This window comes from Rhinatrema bivittatum, chromosome 8, assembly GCF_901001135.1.
Source record: "Rhinatrema bivittatum chromosome 8, aRhiBiv1.1, whole genome shotgun sequence".
In the NCBI taxonomy this organism is placed as follows: domain Eukaryota; kingdom Metazoa; phylum Chordata; class Amphibia; order Gymnophiona; family Rhinatrematidae; genus Rhinatrema; species Rhinatrema bivittatum.
In genome coordinates, this window is record NC_042622.1 from 225556778 (window position 1) to 225580395 (window position 23618).

The 23618-nt window shown below is 51.4% G+C and overlaps 1 protein-coding gene across 3 annotated transcripts in view; it reads left to right on the plus strand.

The window, feature by feature from the left end:
- The window catches only part of GTPBP3 (GTP binding protein 3, mitochondrial), a 61783-nt gene that overhangs the window by 4710 nt on the left and 33455 nt on the right, over positions 1-23618 (plus strand). For all 3 annotated transcript variants that reach the window (XM_029613790.1, XM_029613791.1, XM_029613788.1), the window contains exons 3-6: positions 1639-1725; positions 12226-12428; positions 21393-21465; positions 21878-22021. In XM_029613790.1, the coding sequence (XP_029469650.1) occupies positions 1639-1725; positions 12226-12428; positions 21393-21465; positions 21878-22021 (507 nt within the window). The remainder of the gene's footprint in view (positions 1-1638; positions 1726-12225; positions 12429-21392; positions 21466-21877; positions 22022-23618) is intronic.

Sequence of the window (23618 nt, forward strand, 5' to 3'; positions counted from 1 at the left end):
TACAGAGGAATCGTCCCTAGAAGATCCCTTCCTTTTTTTTTTTTTTTTACAGCCTTGGCTGTTGACAGAATCAGGCTACGTAGCAAGGATACTTAATGTTGGGATTATAGCCTTCGGTGGTGTGAAAGAGAACCACAATAGTAGATCTTAGAGTTTGTAAGGCCAACTTGCAGGAGAAGACAATGTTTCCCTTTGAGGGGGTCCAGTCCACTAATCTTATTCTTCCACCAGAGGAGATTGGGATGAAGGCATAATTCACAAGCCTTGCAGAGGGCAGAGACTAGCTCTGACTTACTGCAGGAAAAACTGTCACAGAAGCTCCTTTTGTTAGACTGAGTACTTCTGGTGATTAATGAATTATAAATCCTCCACTGCAGGAGGTCTCCTGGACTTGGAAGTGAGCTTAGCTTTAAAGAGATCTGGCATCCCTTCCTCTTGCGCTTTGTAGGACCGCATCTCCTTGAGGCTTGTGGAAATCAGTCTCCTAGGTGGTCTTTGGTAACTTTAAAGGAAAAGGTATCTCTGTGTCCAAATTGCCCATTTTTTTTGGAAGGCAGTGTTTCACATTGGAATTTAGGTTTTTCTGTTGATAAACAAAGTAAGGCGATGTAGGCCAGGGACCGGGAAAGCCACCTCAAGTCCGTTGTAGGTCACCTTTGAGATGTTTGTGGGTCAAAGGCTTTTCTTCTTAGATAGGTTGTTGATCTATTTAATGTGTCATTTTAAAAGCACAATGGTTTCAAAGACATCAGTTTTAGGAGTAATCAAAGAGAGGCGCACACTCCAGCAAGAGTTTGCAGGTCTCAGAAGGCCAGTGACCATGCTTGACAAGGGCACAGGAATTCTCATAGGCAGAGTCAGGATCTATCCTTACAGAAGATGATAGCAGGGCAGCGCCCTAGCCCCCATTGCAACCCTGCTCTGAGCCCCTCAGTGTGGGTGTTCAATCCGGAAGAGGCTCCGAGAGCTATCGTGACTTCCTCTCGTCCAGTCTGGGAACTTTGGCACGTTCCACTTGTCTGGACTGGTCTGGCATGGATGATAAGAGAGGTGAAATTTAAACTTACCTGTTAATTTCCTTTTCTTTAGTCTTGCCAAACCAGTCCAGAACCCACCCAAGCTCTGGCAATCAAGGGCTTTCAGTCTGATAAGGTCTCAAATCTAACAGCGAGTATGTTTTGTTCACTCCGAAGGCAGCTGGCCTAATTATGAGCTCGATTATAAGGAGTTTTAATCCTGGGTTAATAACTGTAGAGTGAAATTCCTTGACTGCATCAGATTTTGGTTGTGGTGGTGATTTGGAAACCAAATAAAGCAATTTCCTTCAGTTGTCTTAGCTTTGACATAGAATACTGAAGAGCTAAAGGCAGCACCAGACCTTTACAAGGGCATCAAAGTGGGCTTTGAACTTTTTTTTTTCTCTCTGTCTCCATGTACTGGCAGAACATAACCCACTTTTCTGGCAGAAGTAAAGGAAAGGAAATTAACAGTTTAAATTTCACCATACAATACATAGACTGAAGGTGAAAAGATTAAAAGTATATAATCAGTCCTCCCAGGTTTTGCATGTGCTGTGTGTACCTGGAAGAATATTTGTCCACGAATGGTTTTTTTCTTTCCGCTGATATTTGTTTTCAGGGCCACGGAGTTTCACAGGAGAGGACTGCAGTGAATTCCATGTCCATGGGGGCCCTGCTGTGATCGCTGGAGTGCTTCAAGCTTTGGGTGAGTTTTCCCTTGTGAAATATCAAGAAGCTGCATTATAAATTGCTCAGTCAGAAGACTCCAGTGATCTACTCTCCAGCACTTTTAATCTACCATAATGTGCTGGACAGTAAGTGGCCAAAGGCATTTGGTGCTCCCTAATTGTCTTGACTGAGATAAGGGGAAAAAACCAAGAGGTCCATACTGAGCACCATTTCTCTGGCTAAGCTTGGATTAGGCTGGACAAAGGCCATGAACTGAAAATCTCACTGTGCTGACCAGGCCGAGATAGCTGGATAACTATGTATCCAGCTAGCTCGGGAGTGGGGCGTAGCATTTTGGGGCAGAACCGGCTATTCAGCTAAGTTAGCTGCATAAACGCTGATTTTCAGTGTTAACTCTGGATAACATTTGGTCAGTCGAACCTTAACATAGCTAGGAATATTCTGTGGTGCACCTGCGTCACTGAATATCTCTGCAAAGCTCACTGGATAACTTTATCTGCTTAACTTTGCTAGCCTGCCAGTGCTGAATATGGACCTCCAAATGTTTTGGAAAATTCCATGTTGTGTGGGGGAAGGGTCTCTGTAATTTAAAAACACCGAACTCTTGTTTTTAAATGTTCTAATTCACAGGCTGTTCTAATGATCCTATGGGAATGTCCCTACTTGGTAAAAGTTGGGTGCCTCTTGCAGCAGGATTGAGCTTGGCAGATTTTGCCACTCGTGCTTGCCCAAGTTGGTACCCGTGCAGACAATAAGAGGAACTCTCTACAGAGCATAGTAATGCATAGTTCCCTGTACGTACCTGGATCAGTCCAGACCATGGGTTATGTCCCCAATCCAGCAGATGGAGTCAGCACAAGCTTCGAGGGGGCGTCACCATATATACTACTACCCCCTCTGCAGGAGTTCAGTATCTTCTGACTCCAGCAGATGCGAGTAGGGGACTCAGGGTTTCTCTCCCTGTTGTTGTAAATTAATCTTTTCCCTTTTTGCTTCCTCCTTTTCTGGGCTTCTGCCTAGTTTGTCTGGTGGATCAAGTTTTTCTCTTTAAAAAAAAAACAAAAAAAAAAAACAAACTCTTATTCAAAGGCAGGCTGTGGGGAGGCGTGGCTTACCCCCTGTGTTTGTTTCCCCTCCCGGTGCTGAATGCTAGTAGTTAGGACGGGGGTAAGTGATATTATATATTTTGTTTTGTTAGTTTTTCTTTGCAGCTCTCCCCAACCCCGGGGCCTCGCGGCTGCCGGTGGGGACGGTCTTTCAGCGCTTGTGTCTCGGGCAGCCTCGTGGGCTGCTGGGGCACACAGAAAAGTTTTTTCTTCTGCCGGGTTGTGAGGCCAGGAAGGCCCCCCCGCGCCGATTCCTTCAGCGGGCAGTGCAGGCTTTCTGGCCCCCCCCGCAGCGGCGGTTTTTCACGCGGCCACCCTCCCGAGCCTCAATTTATTTCTTTCTTTCAGCCGGCGTTGCTCTCGCGGGGTGCTCCTGATGCCGCGGCCGTCGCGTTGCTCGGCCTGCGGCGATCCGGGATCCAGGATCTCCCGCGAGGGCATCTGCGTTCGGTGCCTTCCCGGGGGGGAAGGCACCTCGCGGTCCATCGCCGATTTGGTGTTGCTCTCTGCGATGCCCGGGAGGCGCGGGCCGGCCCCTCCCCCATTCCTGGCGGGAACGGCGGCCATTTTGCAGGCACAGCGCCCTGAGGAGGATCCAGAAGCGCTGGAGGAGGGGGATTGCGATGCGGTTTCTCCGCCGTTTTTGCCGCCGATCTTATTGCCGGAGCAAGGCCCGCAGGGGCAGGGTCCAACGGGGGTTCCCCCCCTGGAGCCCCCTCGGGCAGGCCGGGGTTTTCCCCGGAGTTTGTTTTGCTGATGCACACAGCCTACCTCCAGGGGTTGGAGACTCCTGCGGGGCCTCCCCCTCCCAAGATCCCACGGACGTCCCCCCCGGCACAGGCCCCCCCCGCCCCGGCGGGCGCGGGGGCCCCTCATGTTCACCCTCCAGCTCGGGCCCGCTTTTCGGCTGCGGCTGTGGGAGCGGTGTCAGGACCAGCGGATCCGGGGTCTGATCCTCCGGATGGCGGACAAGGAGACTCCATGCCTGAGGGTGACGACCCGCGCACGCTGCGCCTCTTCCAGAGGGACAAGTTGGATGACCTCATTCCACTTATAATTCAGGAATTGGATCTGGACCCACCGCCGGACCCGCCTGCTCCAGTGGCGCCGGCAGTCGTCATTTCTTCAAAGAAGGGGGACCCGGTCCCGGCGGCCCAGGGCTCGGGCTTTTCCCATTCACGAATCGTTCCTGCAGCTCCTCACTGGGGAATGGGATACCCCGGAGGCTTCTCTGAAGGGCAGCCGGGCCATGGAAAAGCTCTACCCCCTGCCGGAGGATTTCCTGGACCTCATTAAGGCTCCGAAGGTGGACTCCGCGGTGTCGGCGGTCACGAAGAGGACGACGATACCGGTGACAGGAGGTGCGGCCTTGCGGGATACGCAAGATCGCAAATTGGAGGTTTTCCTGAAGAGGGTCTTCGAGGTCTCCGCTCTGGGTATGCGGGCAGCAATGTGCAGTTCCCTTGCCCAGAGGGCGAGTCTTCTCTGGGTACAACAGCTGCTCACGTCGCAGGAACTGCCCGCGGAGGAGGCCGCCCAGGCAGACAGGCTAGAAGCGGCGGTGGCGTATGGGGCGGATGCCTCGTACGACCTGTTTCGGATCCTAGCAAGATCCATGGTGTCGGTAGTGGCGGCACGGCGCCTCCTGTGGCTTCGCAACTGGGCGGCGGATACGGCCTCCAAGTCGAGTCTGGGCTCCCTTCCATTCAGAGGTAAGTTCCTCTTCGGGGAGGACCTGGATCAGATCATCAAGTCTCTGGGGGAAAACGCGGTTCATCGGCTGCCGGAGGACAGATATCGGCCTTCGCGAGCATATGCCTCTTCCCGGACCAGAGCCAGGGCGCAACGGCGCTACAGGAGCTACAGGCCATCGGGCTCTAGGCCCGCCGCCTCCAGGCCACAGACCTGGTCACGTTCCTTTCGTGGACGGAGGCCCGCCCGCACCACCCCCGGAGCAGGTAACCCCTCTCCTAAGCCTTCGCAATGATGTCAGGCTCGCCCACTCCGCCAGTCCCAGAATTGGGGGACGGCTGGCGTTTTTCTACCAGGAGTGGGCGCAGATCACCTCGGACCAGTGGGTCCTGGACACCATAGAGCACGGCTACGCATTGGAATTTGTCCGTCCTCCACAGGCAAGGTTCATTTTCTCCCCCTGCGGGTCGGTGCTCAAGAGACGGGCGGTGCAGGCGACGTTGGACAGACTTCGGGAAATAGGGGCTATCGCCCCCGTGCCCTCCGGAGAGGTGGGCTCGGGCCACTATTCCATCTACTTCGTCGTGCCGAAGAAGGACGGGTCCTTCCGGCCCATCCTGGATCTCAAGGAAATCAACAAGTCCCTCCGAGTGGTCCGGTTTCGCATGGAAACGCTGCGGTCCGTGATTGCGGCGGTACATCGGGGGGAGTTCCTCGCCTCTCTGGACCTCACGGAGGCCTACCTGCACATTCCCATCCGCCGGGACCATCACCGTCTCCTCCGGTTCAAGATCCTGGACCAGCACTTTCAGTTCATAGCGCTCCCGTTTGGATTGGCGACGGCACCGCGTACCTTTACCAAGATCATGGTCGTTGTGGCGGCAGCCCTTCGAAAGGAGGGCGTGCTGGTCCATCCCTACCTGGACGATTGGCTCATTCGGGCGAAGTCCTTCAGCCAGGGACAAGCGGCGGTGCGCAGGGTGGTCCAGTTTCTACAGTCCCTGGGCTGGGTGGTGAACTTCTCCAAGAGCTCCCTCGTACCCTCGCAGCGCTTGGATTTTTTGGGAGCGTCCTTCGACACCCGGCTGGGCAAAGTCTTCCTGCGTCAGGACAAGGCGCAATCGTTGCGGGAGCATGTACTGCGGTTCTCTGCCTTGCAAGATCCCACCTCCTGGGACTACCTCCAACTCCTGGGGGTGATGGGTTCCACCATCGACATGGTCCCCTGGGCGTTTGCGCATCTCAGGCCCTTGCAGTGGGCGCTCCTCTCCCGTTGGAAGCCGGTTTCGCAGGACTACCAGATGATTCTCCCACTTCCGCAAAAGGCCAGGGACAGTCTGGGCTGGTGGCTGGAGCCATCGAGTCTGGCCCACGGAGTGTCTCTCGACTTGCCCAATTGGGTGATAGTAACCACCGATGCCAGTCTGCTGGGCTGGGGTGCGGTCTGCGATCGAAGCGCCACGCAGGGGACGTGGTTCGCGGTGGAGGCGAAGTGGTCCATCAACCGTCTGGAAACCAGAGCGGTCAGGCTAGCTCTGCGACACTTTCTGCCGCTCCTTCGGAACCGGGAGGTCAGAATCCTATCAGACAATGCTACCACCGTGGCCTACATCAACCGCCAAGGCGGCACGCGCAGCCCGCAGGTAGCGCTAGAGGCGGCGCTGCTGATGCAATGGGCGGAGCGTCATCTCGTTCGACTAGCGGCCTCGCACATCGCCGGAGTGGACAACGTGCAGGCGGACTTCCTCAGTCGTCAGCTGCTGGACCCCGGAGAGTGGTCTCTGTCCGAGGAAGCGATGCAACTTCTAGTCCGGCGTTGGGGTGCCCCCCACTTGGATTTGATGGCCTCCGCTCTCAACGCCAAGGCTCCTCGCTTCTTCAGTCGCCGGAGAGAGCGCGGCGTGGAGGGAGTGGATGCGCTGGCCCTTCCGTGGCCGTCTCATCTTCTTCTCTACGCGTTTCCACCATGGCTCCTGGTGGGCAGAATGCTTCGCAGAATAGAAAGTCATCAGGGGACCGTAATCTTCGTCGCTCCGGAATGGCCCAGGAGGCCTTGGTTCGCGGACCTGATACAGCTGGTGATCGACGGGCCAGTTAGACTGGGGCACCTCCCCCGTCTCTTACGTCAGGGCCCGGTATTTTTCGATCAGGCAGAACTCTTCTGTCTTGCGGCCTGGCTTTTGAGAGGCGCCGCCTCCGGCGCCGGGGCTACCCGGAGGCGGTAGTATCCACTCTACTGCGGGCACGTAAGACATCGACGTCGGTGGCCTGTGTTCGTGTCTGGAAGGTGTTCGAGCTGTGGTGTGCTAGTCAGGACACGAGACCTACGAAGGCTTCGGTACCTCAGATCCTGCAGTTTTCACAGGCGGGGGTGGACAAAGGACTCGCCTATAATTCTCTGCGGGTGCAGGTGGCCGCCCTGGGTTCGCTGTTGCGTGATGGCAGTTCCCTGCTACAGCATCCGGACATTGCGCGTTTCCTCAAGGGGGTCAAGCATTTGCGGCCTCCAGTACGGGACCCGTGTCCCTCCTGGAGTCTCAACCTGGTGCTTCGCTCCCTGTCGGGACCACCGTTCGAGCCGCTGAGCACTGCTACGATCAAGGATCTCACCCTCAAAGCGGTATTCCTGGTGGCCATCTGTTCAGCTCGCCGCATCTCGGAGCTGCAGGCTCTGTCGTGTAGAGAGCCTTACCTGCGTTTCTCCGACTCTGGAGTGTCGCTTCGCACAGTGCCTTCCTTCCTACCAAAAGTGGTGTCTGCATTCCATGTGAACCAGACGGTGGAATTGCCGTCCTTTTCTCCCTCCGAGCCGAAGGCTCTCCGACTATTGGATGTCAGGCGCACGCTGCGTCTCTATCTGGAGGCTACCAATGAGTTCCGGATTTCGGATCATCTCTTCGTGCTTTGGTCTGGTCCCAGGAAGGGGTCTCAGGCCTCGAAAGCGACCATTGCGAGGTGGTTGAAGGCGGGCATTGCTGCTTCATACATTGGGGCGGGGCGGAATCCCCCGCCCGGCATTGTAGCTCATTCTACTCGTTCTCAGGCGGCTTCCTGGGCGGAGGCTCGCTCGGTCTCTACTCAGGAAATCTGCAGAGCAGCTACCTGGAAATCGTTACACACGTTCTCGAGGCACTATCGTCTGCACCTCGCCTCCTCAGTCACGGGACATTTTGGCGAACAGGTTCTCCGAGCAGGCCTCGCAGGACCCCACCCGATTTAGGGAAGCTTGGGTACATCCCATGGTCTGGACTGATCCAGGTACGTACAGGGAAAAGAAAATTATTACTTACCTGCTAATTTTCGTTCCTGTAGTACCATGGATCAGTCCAGACGCCCACCGCACTTGGGTCTTTCCTTCCTGCTCGACTCTTCTCTACGGGACTGTAGTGTGATAGGGCTTTCCCGGCTCCTCAGTCGCACTGTTTCTCACAGCCCCCTTCATGTTGGCGTGCTGTTTGCGCAGCGTCCTACCCGTTGGTAGGACGGTTCCAGTTTTTCTATTACGGTTACACGGTTTATTGTTGCCGGTTCTTATAAACTTGATCCACTAAAGGGGTTCTATTTCTACTCGGGCTTTGATATACTCGATACTGAACTCCTGCAGAGGGGGTAGTAGTATATATGGTGACGCCCCCTCGAAGCTTGTGCTGACTCCATCTGCTGGATTGGGGACATAACCCATGGTCTGGACTGATCCATGGTACTACAGGAACGAAAATTAGCAGGTAAGTAATAATTTTCTTTTTGACCACATTGCCTGGTATCACAGTGCATGTTACCTTGTTTATCTTGCAGTTACATTCAGTAAAGCAGGGGTGGCCAACTTCAGTCCTTGAGATCCACAAACGGGCTTGGTTTTCAGGATATCCACAATGAATATGCATGAGAGAGATTTGCATACAATGGAGTGCATGCGATCTCTCTCATGCATATTCATTGTGGATATCCTGAAAACCAAGCCTGTTTGTGACTCTTGAGGACTAGAGTTGGCCACTCCTACAGTATAGTATTACCTACTGCATGGGTAGATGTGTAGGATGATCTGTACAAGTGAATTAATTGTTGATGCCTTCTTGCTTATGTGGTACAGCAGGTAAGTGTAGCAGGTTCGGACCGAGCATCCTGGCATTCTCCCCAGGGGCTCTGACCTGGGGGAGCTAATCTCACTGAGGTCTACACTGGGGGCTACCTGAGGGGCTTATCCCATATAGACACACACAATTCAGGGATTATATCTGGGGGCTTGAACCCAGGAACTAATTCCCAACACAGAGCCACACACAAACTTTGATTCAGTATATCACGGTTCCAGGCATTTAGGAGTGTAAGTTTTTATTTGAGCAATAGGAGGACAGAACAAATCAGATTACACAGAAGAAGTAATGGTAGATAATAACAATTGCTACATAGATGTACAAAGCTTACATGTTTCCAAAGGATCAGCCTATACCATCATGTCCAGTACACACTCTCCCCTTTCTCCCTCTCACTGTCTCTCCTTATACACTATAAATGCTTATGGGAGCAGTGGCGTTCCCTCCCTTTGATTTCTTATCCAATTTCAGACACAGCTGTGTGGCCTTCACTTTCTCTCAGGTTTTAGTATAAGTTAACTGCTAGTTCCCTGTACGTACCCGGATCAGTCCAGACTCCTGGGTTTTGCCTCCCTTCCAGTGCAGGACCGACTCTGCCCTATATCCTGAGGTGCCACCTGCGGTCCGTCAGTATTTCTCTGTCTCCAGCAGATGGTGGAGGTGCAAATTCCTGCAGTGTGGGCAGTCTGTGGTATTTAAAAAGGGAGACAGCAGAGTTTGTAGGTGTTTGTTAGGTTACAGTCTGTTGGTGTTTGTGAGGTTTAGTCAGGATTTTCAATTTGGGGCTACCTCAAAAAAAAAAAAAAAAAGTCTAAACAGGCTGACTTTTTGGCGGCCGATTAGCTGCCTCCCAGGGGGTGGCTAGGTCCTGAGGGGACCATCCCCACCCATGGTTCTTGAGGCTGCCGGAGTTGGGGAGTTCGAGGACCCAGCAACCACTACCAGCAGGGGTTATACCAGGGAGCCCGGCTCACTTACCCTACTCTGCAGATAAGTGTAAAAAATAAATCTTTTCAGTGAAGTTGGACTCGCAGGGATCGGCGGCGCCTTAGTACCTCTGAGGGGGGGAATTGTTGGTGGGGCGCCAGCTCTTCATTTTTGCTTTTTCCTGCGCTGTTTTCGCTGATGCTGCATGGTGCGGCCTGCTGCGAGTGGGAGAAGCGCACGCCCGAGTGTCCTGAGGCGGCCTGTGCATCGCGTGCCTTCCCGGGGATGAAAGCACATCAATTGGGGCCGCAAAACCAGCGCTTCGACCAGCACATGGCTCAGCCAGGTTGCGATGGGTCACTTCACCCCCCCCAGCGGGAATGGACGCCATTTTGGGAAATTTTCCCGTGGCGACTCAGACAGCGATGAGGGGGAGGGTTGGATCCTCCCTCCTTGTCTCCGCAGCAAATAGTCCCCGAGGGGGGTGGATTGCGGCCGAAAGACGCTGAAAGGGAGCTGGTCTCGATGAGGCCTTGGACCCCCCTCCTCCTCCTTTCTGGGATTTTATTCGTTTCTGCATAAAGCTTACAAGTCACAGAAGGGGAGGAGGAGGCGCCGGGGGACTGGTTCAGTGCAGGACCCGGACATCCATCCATGGCGATGCTCGAGGCCTTTTGACCTAGGCTCCAGCCCTCGAGTTAAAAGTCCCTTGTTCTGGGGCAGGCTGCGCTCTGGATTCTACTTCGGAGGACTCTGATCAGGACCCGAGCCTGCCAAATTCCCGGGACAAGCCCTCTACAGATCCGGATCTCGGAGGGGGTCCTAGTCAGAATACCGGTCCTATGCTTCATAGAGCGGATGGAGATGAACCCAAAGTAGTCTGCCTTTTAGGAGAGAGGAGCTTAGTCCTCTTATCCTGGTGATTCTGGCAGAATTGGGGATCGATGCCCCACAGACAGACGCCTGAATGGGGAATGTGGATCCAGTGATGGTGGGGCTCAGGGGGACCGCATATGTCTTTCCCCTTCCATATGTCTGTCACCGACTTCCTGTTCCTGGAGTGGGCCACCCTAGAGTTGGGATTGAAAGTTAGCAAAGCAATGGATAAGCTGTACCCTTTGCCGGAAGAAGCCTTGGAGGTCTTGAAGCTCCCGAAGGTGGATGCTGCGGTGTCCGCGGTCACACACAAGATTACTATTCCGTTGACAGTAGCCACAGCTCTTAAGGATATTCAGGACAGCAATTGGCGGTGCAGCTCAAGTGGATTTTTTTGAGTATCCGCCTTGGGCGTTCAGGCGGCGATATGCAGCAGCTTTGCCCTGTGGGTAGGACTTCGTTGGGTACAGTCCGGCGCTCTCCAACGGAGAGGTGGTGCAGGTCGGTCGCTTGGAAGGTGGTACAGGTCGGTCGCTTGGAGGCGGCCATAGCCTACAGCGCTGCTGCTTTGTATGATCTCCTCGGGACTTCCACTCGCTCTGCGGTGTCTGCTCATAGACTCCTCTGGTTTAGAAACTGGTCACTTATACAACATTTAACACTTATTTAACACTTATATAACATTTATTACTATACACTGTTATATGTGATATGTATAAGTGTCAAGTTTGTAAGTTTAGTGGATTTGGTGGTTTTATGTGGTATGAGTAGTGTGAGTAGTATGAATGGAGTGATTGGAGGGTAGAGTATGAATGAGATTGTTTTTAATGTAAGGAGGTCTTTGGGTTACATAGTGGGACTTGTATAAAAAGTATGTAAATTATAATGAATTAAAATTGTGTACAATAAAGGTTTTGGCATTATATATTGCCGAGTTCCTCTGCATGATTATATAGCTCAGGCTACGGACTAGACATCCTTTGCAGAGGGGATTCTTCGAGCAAGACTCTCGGGTTTCCACCCACATTAGGATAGCTCTGGTACATCCCACTTGTCTGGACTGATCCGGGTACGTACAGGGATAGGAAAATTGGTTCTTACCTGCTAATTTTCATGCCTGTAGTACCACGGATGAGTCTAGAGTTATTGAGAGTCCGCTCGATCATTGTTTTGTACATAATCTGCAGATAAGGGCTGACTGTGTCCTGTTTCGTTACGTTATATTCTGACATAGGGTCCATGAGTTGGAAAGATGCTTAGGACTAGTTAGTTCATTTGGTTTTTGTGGAGTTCTGCTTGGATATCGATTAATACTGACGGGACTGCAGGTGGCACCTCAGGATATAGGGCAGAGTCAGTCAAATCTTTCCCTGTCTCCATCTGCTGGAAGGGAGGCAAAACCTAGGAGTCTGGACTGATCTGTGGTGCTACACGAACGAAAATTAGCAAGTAAGAACCAGTTTTCCTTTTTCTCATCATAGACAAAGTGGAATAACTAAATAATCAGAGGTTGGCCTGTGGCCTTCAAACTAGTCTGTATCTGGGTGAAAACTCTGAATCTATACGGCCTATCCTCTTTCATCTTCAGCAAAAGTTAAAAAAAAAAAAAACTCCATCAGGAGGTGTGTGCTTTCTTGAATTTTTTTTTTTTTTTTTGCTTGTTTAACCCCCTTCAGAAATCCATAAGCATGCACCCTGAGCCTGGCCAGGAGGTGCTGCTGCTGTGGGATGCCTCAAGGGACAGGGACGCAAGCCTGTGCCTGGACTCTCAGCCTCCCACATAGGGCCAGCCTCTTAATTGTTTTCTGGTGGTTTTGTTAGGACATCTGCCAGGCTTACGGCTTGCGGAGGCTGGTGAATTCACGAAACGTGCGTTCCAGAATGGGAAGGTGGATCTGACGGAGGCAGAGGGAATCGGGGACCTGGTCCATGCAGAGACAGAGGCCCAGAGAAGGCAGGCCCTGCGCCAGATGGCTGGGGACTTGGGGCAGCTGTACAATGGCTGGAGTCAGAATCTTCTCAGAGTCAGTTTCTCTCCCTCTCATACCATACTATGTTGTATATGAGGGTGTGGGCGGAGGGGGGGTGCAAAACCTTTACTGCTGCTGGTTGTATCTGCCTACTTATTTTAAAACATTTATAACCCGCCTTGTTACTAATCTGCGGTATAACAACACAAAGGGTAGAAATCACAAAATCTTCTTTAACACTATAGGTAAGTCGCACACAAAAGAAGAGCTTGTTTTTCTATAATTTATTTTTTAAACATTTATGCAACCACATATTGAACAGCTATCTAGACAATTAAAATCTATCCAACTCCTGTTTACAGCGGTTGTAGGGGTTTCAGTGATGAAAGAATGTGGATGATCAACATGATTATGTTGAGGTTATCCCACTATTGAAGATTTCTATAACTGAAGATCATTCTATTTTGAGTTAGTCCCTGAGGAAGCCCTTAGGATAATAGGGTGAAACAAAGATCTTTGTCAGACTTGTCTTTTGAAAATAATTTTTTTTATATATAAAAAAAACCATGTTTGTTTGGATAAATTCAATATAGGAATATATGACTTATTTGAGTTAATAATGAATTAACAACCAATATTGTTATAGAAATTATAAGAATTACAATAAGTCTGAAATGTGTACTTATTTGGTTTTATATGAAATGCGTGTTGAATGTATGAAGGGGGGGTGTGTGAGTTAGATTTTAATTGTCTAGATAGCTGTTAAATATGTGGTTGCATAAATGTTTAAAAAATAAATTATAGAAAAATAAGCTCTTCTTTTGTGTGCGACTTACCTATAGTTACTAATCTGAGCAGCTAACAAAAATATACATAAAATACAATGCAGATGCTTCACTTTGCATTTTGCTTTACTTCATTTACAATTGCTAAGCAATTCCCTGAATTGTATGTTTTATTTTTACTGGCTATGTACGTTCTCTGCTGCAAATCGCTCAGAACCGTTCGGTGTGAGCGATGTTTAGTAAATTCCTGATAAGGCTATTCTCAGGATATCACCTGAATAGCATGGCCCTCAGTCTTTTCTTAAAGCACTTAAGAGCCTTCTCCTCTTACAGCCTTGGGGAGAGAGTTCCACTGTATAGGGCCTGCCGCTGAAATTATACGAGCACGAGACATTTTAAATAGATTGAACGAAGAGAGAGCCCATGTCTCATGAGCATCTCATTCAGGCACACTGGGGACTCATTATATAAACCCTATAAGATATTAAAGCTAAAGTTTTGGCTCCCTGTGTACGTACCCAGATCAGTCCAGACTCCTGGGTCTTGCGCTTCCCTTCCAGCAGATGGAGACGGGGAAATTTTCACAGCCACTGGCACCTAACTAGATGTAGCACTTGCAGCCCTTCAGTATTTCTCTGTCTCCAGCAGATGGAGGAGGTGCAAAAATGCAGTTCTGAATCTTAAAAAAAACAAAACAAAAACAACCCCCCCACCCCTCCCAAAAAAAAACAAAACAAAAGGGGAATAAAACATTTCATAGGAGTCTCTTCTCCTTTGCACTCTCCCTGGAGGTTGGCAGGTCCTGGTGGGACCATCCCTCCTGGTCACAGACTTACACGAGCAGGGGTTGGGGACCCCAACTTGCTCTTTGGGCCATTTTGGAGGTGAAAGTTGGTGGTCCGGTTCCCTCACCTTCCTGGAGCTGGGGAGAAGCCAGGACCATTCTTCAGATAAGTCTGTGCCTGTTTCTGCTGTTATCTTCTCTGCTTTGTAAAGTTACAAAAAAAAAGTATTGGTAGTCAGTCAGAGAAGGGAAAAGCAGCAATCGGGGTCGGCCCCCTCTTTTTGTGTCTCCGGCGCCAGCAGTGCAGGGAGGCAGCTTGAGGTTTGTTTCTTTTTCTCCGGCTCTCCTGCTGGTCTGTCTTTAGCCCAACCGAGCGTGCCGCATGGTGGGAGCGGTGCTCGGCAATGCTGCGGGAAGCGCGTTGTGCTGAGTGTGGGGAGTTTTCCGGCTGCTGTTCCTGGTGCCTTCCTGGAGGTGAGGGCACATCGGGAGGGGCTGGGACAGCGCCTTTGGTGCGGCGCTGAAAGCCGCGCGGCAGGAGACCAAGGATCCGTTCCCGCTGAGCACGGGCTCGGCGGCCATGTTGAAAACCTTCACTGTTCAAACACAGCAGGCAGTGGGGCAGGGTGGAGGGGATCTCCTGCCCACGCTATCTCCGGCCGAAATTAACCCCGCTGAGGCGTGGGGGCCCTTGCAGAGCAGTCTAAGCACGATTCTGATTCTCTGGCAGAGGATTCAGATACTTTGGCCCCTTTTTCTCCGGAGTTCGTTGTTTTGATGCGTAAGGCATTTCTGGCGTCTCGGGCAGTGGCCCAGCCCTCTCGCAAGTGCAGAGCAGCGGGGACCCTACCCAGTAAGAGGGCTAAGGGGCCTGGAGGCTCAGGGGCCATGAGGGTTCAGAGGATCCGTGCCCCCTCGGCACTGGGGGCCACAGGAGAAGTTTCCTCTGAAGATTCGGAGAAGGGGGTTGTCCCCAGATGCCGGCTCTGGAGATCTGGAGCAGAGCGTCCAGGGCCCAGTTGAGGAGCCGGGCGTTTTCCCAGCGATGGAAGGTGATGATCCCAAGGTGCTTTGCCTTTTTCAGAGGGAAGAATTGGGGACCCCCCCCCCCCTCATTCCACATGTCCTGGCGGAGCTGGGCATTGCAGTCCCTCGGGGGGAAATACTGATCAGGAGGATGTGGACCCGGCCATGGCAGGCTTGCGGGATCCAGCCAAGTCGTTCCTTTTTCATAGTTCGGTTAAGCAGGTGGTCCGGAGACTGGCCTCAAGGTGAGCAGGGCTAAGGGCAAGCTGTATCCGCCCCCTGAGGACACGCTGGAGCTCTTGTGAGTTCTGAAGGTGGATGCTGCTGTCTCGGTGGTCACGAAGAGGACAACCATTCCTGTGGCCAGGGCCACGGTGGTGAAGGATGTACAGGATAAGAAGCTTGAGATCCACCTTAGGAAAATATCTGAGGTCTCTGTGATGGGCATACGGGCTGCGGTTTGTAGTAGCTTTTATGCTTTGTGTGTAGCAGTTGCGAGCGGATAGGAACTTATCTCCCTTGGAGTCGCAGCAGGTGGAGCATCTGGAGGCAGCGGTAGCTTGTGGCGTGGATGTCTTGTATGATCTCATCCGTACTTCCAGAATGATGATGTCTGCAGTCTTGGCCAGGGGACGTCTTTGGTTATGGAATTGGTCAGCAGATGCCTCATCAAAGGCACAGCTTGGTGCCTTGCTCTTTAAGGGCAAGCTCCTTTTTGGAGAGGATCTGGAACAGCTTATCAAGCTCTTGGGTGAGAATAAGGTGCACAAGTTGCCTGAGGACAAGCCCAAGGAGTCCAAGGTGTCTTTCCCAGTGCACACTCAATATCAGGCCCAGAGGCATTTTCGGCAAGGCAGAGCTCCGGTGGCTGGGCAAAGGCAGGCCTCAGGGAGGTCGCAGACCTGGAACCAGCCCTTTTGTGCCTGTAGGACAGGTGGGGATGGCCCCATCCAGGGGTCTGGAGGGCTCACTCCTCTGTCCCTGTAATAGGAGATCGTCTTACCCAATTTTTCGAGGAGTGGGCCAAGATCACGTCGGACCAGTGAGTGCTAAGTGTGATAGAACACGGTTACGCTTTAGTTTGCTCAGCCTCTCAGAAATCTTTTTATGGTATCTCCCTGTGCGTCGGTAGGAAAGAAGCGGGTAGTGTCAGACTCTCGACCGCCTGCGAATGTTAGGAGCTGTAGTTCCCGTGCCTCTGCACGAGCGAGGGATGGGACATTACATTTTTTCCTAGCGTGTAGCAGATGGACTCAGGACCAATGGGTATAATATACTCCTGATAGCAGTTGGAGACGGATCAGATTTCAATCTGACATCAGCCCCTAATACATATACCCCTGCAGGACGCCATGCTCCCCAGTATTTTCCATCTCTCTAGCAGTTTGGGACTCTATACACACTTGCACAGTGTTAGAGTATTCTAAGCAAAAGAAATCCAGAACAAGAAGAAATCTTACCTCTACAGACGAGCCCCGCTCTCCTGCGGTGATACCTACGGGTCTCTCCCCAAGTTGAGAATTCCTGAGGTGATTTCCGTGATCCTTCAGAGGTAAGCCTCGGTCCAGCAGCCAGTCCCCGGCATGGACTTAGCTCCTGACATCGGGCACGGCTGAGAGGCAGCAGGTGCAACTTCGAGCACGGCAGTGAAGGTACTTCCCTCTCCCCCTGCAGCTGGAGACCGCCCGGAACGAGACTGGGAAACGCCGAGACAAGGTAAGGTAGAAAACTTCCTAAAAGTCTCCGGTCTCCGAGGCTCGAAGAGCGGCACAGATCGCCAGCCAGCGTCAGTGCCACCGGGTTGATCAGCCTTTTCCAGGTTAGACCCCGGTCCGATACGAGGGTCCTCCCACGTGGAGACCCTCTGAGGTGGTCGCCATATTGCTCGCGTGGTCGCTGTCGCCATTTTCGCCTGATCGCCGCCCTGTCTGCCGATTTGACCTGTGCGCACAGAGGCGAGCCGTGCGCGCAAAATCTCATGTGCACACCAGCGTGCGCATAAGTGCCGTGCACACAGTGACGCGCATGAGGGGCTGGGCGCACAACCACACGCATTAATGTGCCGGGCGCATAAGTAAACCCTGTGCGCACAGCAGCGCGTGCATCTTCTTGAGCGCGCATTCGACCTACACGCACAAATTAGGCCCACCCAGAGTGCACAACTAAGCCTCCCGGCGTAGTATTGAATGCACAAACAGGAGGTTCCTGCAATCCTACGCGCACAAGCCATGGCACCACCAGACAAGAAGCTCAAGGCTCAGGGCCTCTGCCCAGCATGTCACATTAGAGCTGTGCAGCACGAAGAGACCACGGCCTTGTGTATACAGTGTGAAGAGGCCCTGGGTGATCCTGCCCAAGGGTCCTCCCCAGCCGGTACTGGGATCCGGATCCACTGACAGTACACCGGACCTCGCTACCCCCAGCAGGAGTCTCCTTAAAACGGGGCTCCCCGGGGACACAGCGCCTCTTGATTTAGACCCAGCATCTTTCTCCTGGGTAGAATTCTTCAAAGGCCTACATACTTTTCTCCACTTGCAACCGGCGCCCTTGATGACACAGCCACAGTCTGTCATCGCAGCAGTGCAAAGAGGGGAATTTTTGGCATCTTGGGATCTGACAGAGATGTATCTTCACATCAGGATCTGCCTGGACCATCAAAGGTTCCTACGGTTCATGATCCTAGGAGAGAATTTTCAGTTTTGTGCCCTTCCATTTGGTTTAGTGACAGCTCCGCGCACCTTCACCAAGGTGATGGTGGTGGTGGCGGCGGCCCTTCGGAAGGAGGATGGGTTGGTGCACCTGCATCTCAATGATTGATTCAGGCGAAGTCACAAGACCTTTGCAGACATGCGGTAGAATTGGTGTTGCACCGCTTGAGAGCGTTGGGAGCCACCAAGCCAAGTCTTGAATTTTCTGGGCGCGCGTTTCGATACCCACCACGGGAAGGTTTTTCTTACAGAGGAGCGGATGCTCAAGTTACTGTCCCAAGTTTTGGGTCTGTTACAGACTTGGGTAACAAGGTCTGGGATTACTTACAGGTTCTTGGCTCCATGGCGTCAACCTTGGAACTCGTCCCTTGGGCATTTGCTCATATAAGACCTCTTCAGCAAGCGTTGTTGTCTCGATGGGATCCGATCTCGGAGCAGTTTCATCTCCCTTACCACTTACCAGTTCAGCCCGGTCCAGTCTGTCATGGTGGCTGTCTCCCCACCATTTGTGCCGTGGAATGGACTTGGAGGTGCCGTAGTGGATAGTGGTTACTATGGATGCCAGTCTCTCCGGTTGGGGAGCGGTATGTCAGTCTCAGTCGGTATAAGGACAATGGTCGCTGGAGGAGGCATCGTGGTCCATCAATTGTCTGGAGGCGAGAGCGGTACGGCTAGCCCTCCAAGCTTTTCCACCTCTGTTGCACTATTGCCCAGTCCGGATCCTTTCCGACAGTGCCACCACATTGGCTTACATGAGCCATCAGGGTGGCACCAAGAGTCGAGCAGTGGCTGAGGAAGTAGAAATGCTGATGGCTTGGGCGGAACAGCACCTGTCTACGATAGCGGCATCTCACATTGTGGAGTTAGACAATGTAAAAGCCGATTAGCTTAGCTGTCGGCAGTTGGATCCCGGAGAATGGGAATTGTCGGAAGAAGCGCTGTCTCTCATTACCTGCAGATGGAGTGTTCCGCATATGGATCTAATGGCAACTCAGCAAAATGCAAAAGCTCCTCGATTCTTCAGTTGTAGAAGAGAGTGAGGGGCAGAGGGAGTCGATTGCCCTGGTTCTCTCTTGGCCAAGCAACGTTCCTATATACTTTGTTTCCACCTTGGCCTCTGGTGGGCAAGGTACTGAGGAGAATAGAGATCCATCTGGGCCGGGTGATCCTGGTGGCTCTGGATGCCTTGGTTTGTGGATCTGGTAAATCTAGCAGTGGGTGATCCGCTTCACTGGGGGCATCTCCCGAACCTAATTCGTCAAGGGGCCCATATTTTCGGATCAGGCGGCTCACATCTGTCTAGTGGCTTGGCTTTTGAGAAGCGGCATTTAAGAAAGAAGTGATATCCTGAGGACATTATTACTACACTATTGCAGGCTCGAAAGACTTAATTTAAATAATAAACTTAAATTTGTCTGTACTAAGTTTATTCCTCTGTGTGTGTTCTTGGGGCAGCACCTTGAAGCTGATTTTTAAAGTTTCAACAACTTCCACTTCCTTGGTGTATATTTGAGTCTGGAGGGTTTTTGAGCCTTGGTACTCTGTCCAAAGGATTGATCCTCAGCGGGCATCAGTGATACAGATCTTGATCTTTCTAGAGAGAGGATTAACTGAAGACTTGTCATTTAGTTTGCTGAGAGTATAGGTCTCGGCCCTGAGGGGTTTTCGAGGCAAGATTGACAGGAAGCCCCTGGCAGTGCATCCAGTTGTTGTTTGCTCAGGGGAGTTCAAGCACTTACGGTCGCTTATTTGCCCGATGTGTCCATCTTAGAACCTCAATTTGGTATTCAAGGGTATGTGTGCAGTGCTGTTTGAGCTTTTTAAAAGGTCTACCATAAAGGAGCTCACTTTGAAGGTAGTGTTCTTGGTGGTGATTTTGTTCAGCCAGAAGAATATCTAAACTGCAAGACTTGTCATGCAGGGAGCCTTTCTTACGCATATTAGATTCCGGGGTATCATTGGGAATGGTTCCATCTTTTTTGCCAAAGGTGGTTTTGGCGTTCCACTTTAGAACAGTCAGTGGAGCTCCCGGCTTTTCCGAACTTGGCGGTTGGTATGCCTCATGCTGCAGAATTAAGGTGTCTGGATGTCAGATGGGCTTTGTTGAGGTACTTAGAGGTCACTAACAGTTTCAGATTATCTGATCACCTTTTTGTGCAAGAAAGGGTCAGAAGGCATCTAAAGCCATGATTACGCACTGGTTGAAGGAAGCTATTGGTTCCGCCTACATATATCGCGGTCGTCCTATCCCGGAGGGGTTAAGGGCTCATTCTACCCAGTCCCGGGCAGCCTCCTGGGCAGAATGTCAGTGTCGCCACAAGAAATTTGCAGAGCTGCAACTTGGAAGTCTCTGCATACCTTTGCCATGCATTACCAGTTGGACGTCCAGGTCTCGGATGTCGACAATTTCAGTGCAATTGTTCTTCGAGCGGGACTCACAGTCCCACCCCAATTAAGGAAGCTTTGGTACATCCCAGGAGTCTGGACTGATCCGGGTTTGTACAGGGAAAGGAAAATTGGTTCTTACCTGCTAATTTTTGTTCCTGTAGTACCACAGATCAGTCCAGAGTCCCGCCTGGTAGGAGTCTGCTTGATCTGTCATTTTCTCTTTGTTGTCTGAAGAATAGTTCAGGTTTCTGATCGTTACTTCAGGTTTCGTTACTGTCATAAGTTGGAGGAATATTGTTCCTTAAATTTGTTGCAGGGGATCCTATCTTAGCTTGGGTACATAGTAATATTGAAGGACTGCAGGTGCTATGTCTGGTTACGTGCCAGTGGCTGTAAAAATTTCTCTGTCTCTATCTGCTGGCAGGGAGGCAAAACCCAGGAGTCTGGACTGATCTGTGGTACTATAGGAATGAAAATTAGCAGGTAAGAATCAATTTTCCTATTTGATTCACATGGCCACTGGTAACTAATATAACCCTATCAAGATAGGGGTAATATGATCTCTTCGCAAAGTAATGGTTAGGATCAGAGCTGTTGTATTTTGAATCACCTACAAGGCACGCAAGGTCAACACCGTGCAAAAGTCAACTGCATCAAAAAAATATTTCAGCTTACGCAAAACCGGTACTTTGAAAAAAGATTTGTTCACCAGAGGCTTTATTTGAGGCCGAAAAGATAGTGAAGAATCAATAATAATTCCCGGGGTCATTGTCTGTAATGATAGGAATGTTTATAGTATTAAGTGTTATAAATGGTGGCAGTTCAATGGGGGACATCCTAGCCAAATATACCGCCTCAGTCTTTTCCATATTAAGCCGCAGTTTATTATCCATCCAAGAGTCAATGGGAAGCAAGCACCTGCTGACCTGAGACAAATGTGTTCTCAACTGTCAAGGTAATGAGAACGAAAAACCAAAATGAAGGAATTCTATTTCCAGTACGGTGAGGTTTCCTCCTGTCACAATAGCATGTTAGTTATCCTCCCTATAACGAATTAAAATGAATTGTGGTGTGACTGTGTGCTGCTCATCATCAGCAAGATGTGTAAGCACACTAATACAACCAAAGTGAAAACCTCACTGAAGTGTAGATGAGTTTTAAAAAGACTGGGTGGTCACAAGGAAATGAATTTACTTTTCATGTCAAAGAAATGTAAACATTAAAGAGAGGGAGAATTAGAGACTTAAAGGAGATCAGGAATAAGCAAAGAAGCAGCCTGATGAATCAGTAGACCTCTGCCAGCTACTATCATTTTCTTTGTGTTCAGGCACTTGCCCATGTTGAAGCCTACATAGATTTCAGTGAAGATGACAACGTGGAAGAAGGCACATTATCTCAAGGTACAGGGTGACTGGCAGCAAAGTGGATTCCAGGGCTCTGGGGTCTAATTCTGGCTCTGCCACTGCCTAGGTATGTGATTTGTCTGCTTCACTGATGCACAATGTGTGCAGCACCAATCTGCGGACTTGGGCTGGGAGGGGGATAAGACAAAAGCAGGAGGTGGCTAGCTCTGAAAACCAGGAGGAACAGTGAAATCTGTGCAGACGCGGGGAATCGCTGCCAATAAAGGAGCTTGCTGTCTGACTGCAATGTTAGAAACTAGTTTTCAGCATTCATGTGTCTTGGAATCCTGTGTGTGATTCTGAAGAGTCAAGTGCATGTTGCAAGCTCAGACTTCATTGCTGTTTGAAATAAAAGATTTCTTTAAATGGATTCTGGCAGATGTACGAGACCTTAACCTCCTTGTTTCAGTTGATGTTGCAGTGAAGCTGTTGCAGGATGAGGTGGCGGCTCATCTGCAGGACAGCCGGCGTGGGGAGCGGCTCCGCAGCGGCATCCAAATGGTACTTGCTGGCCCTACCAACGCTGGCAAGAGCAGTTTGCTCAATATGATTTGTAAGTAGTAATTTACTGTTGTCAGATATTTCATATGAGAGCAGGGCGGATTTAAGATTGACATCGATAGGCAGAAGACTAGGAATGGGAGTTCCTGTTCATACCCCAGATCAGTCCAGGCAAATAGGTTTTTATGCATCCCCTACCAGCGGATGGAGGCAGAGAACAAACCTGCAGTCTGGAGTTTGAAAAAAAAAAAAAAAAAAGATTTAGATTAGTTAGTAAGAAGACAGAAGAAGTGAAGACCGTGCTCCCAGAGGTGTTAGGTTCCTTCGTGGGCCATCCCTCTGGTTGAGCAGGGTGGGGGGGGGGGGGGGGGGGTTGGAAATCCCTAGCCAGGCTCAACCCTTGTTTTCCAGGGGGAAGCAAATCCAGGTGTCCTGGTTTCCTTGCTCCCTCAGGCCCTGTCACCCAGGCCAGCCAGTTGCAGCCTCCAGGAGCATCCAGAATCAGGAAAGTATTACCTTTCTTTTGGTTTTGATGTGAGTAGCTCAGGAGGCTGTCTCTCTTTAAGAGGTGCACATTGTAAAAAAAAAAAAAAAAAAAGGGGAGGGGAGAGAGAAGTAGGTTGAAGCCTGTTCTCCGTCTCTGATCGGGGGCAGTTTGCCGGTTCGGTGTGGGGGTGACTAGGGAACCACATGGCTCGAACCATGTTCAGCACCTGGAACTGGGACAGCGGCAGTGGTGTTTGTCTTCTCCCACTTGGGTTTATTTTTAGCCGCTGGCCGCTTCTGATCGCAATGCTGTCTCCCGCTGAGTGCGGGAAAGCCTATCTGGCGTGCGGGGGGAGGTGATCCCACCTCAGTGCGGCCCTTCTCTGCCCTGGCCTCGCTGGAGGCAAGGGAGCCGCGGCACAGCGATCGGGGCAGGTGCTGCACATGTGCCGCAGGCCCTGTGCAGGAGGCCCGGGAAGGGGGGGGAGGTGAAAGAGATGGTGGTGATCTGCCAAGGATGGGGAAGGCAGGGACACTCCTCACCTGCTTTCTCCTGTACACCAGGAGTCTGGAGAAGGGGGAGATGTGTCTGAGGACCCGGCGCCCGCAGAGCAGGGAGACCGTGACAGACTTTGTTTTATTACTGCATGAGGCCTATCTCTCGAAGAGGGAGCTGGCAAGTAAGCGGCCAGCCTTACAGACTTCTCGAGGCAAGGCTAAGAAGTATTGGGCTCAGATGCCTCCGAGGATTGGGGGGAGGGGGGGGGGGGCATTTTGAGTCTGTTGGTCCTGGATCTATTGCAAGGGGAGCAAGATTCCTCCTCTGGTTTGGATGGTGCTGATCCACAAGGGGGACCTGCAAGTGGACCTGGGTGCTGATCAGGGCCCAGACCTGGCAGCTGGTCCAATGGGTGACCCGGATGCAGATGAGGTCCCTCTGGTGGAAGGGGATGACCCTTGGGTGATCAGGTTATTCTGTAAGGAGGAGTTGCGGCCTCTCATCCCTCAGGTTCTGGAGGAGCTGGGGATTAAGGTTGCGCAGGAGGATTCAGACAATGAGGGGGTAAACCCGGTGTTGGAAAGACTGAGTGGACCGCCGAGGGCATTCCCTTTGCCAAAGAAGGTGAGGAAGCTCATCGACTGGGCATTTCCCGGAAACTGGA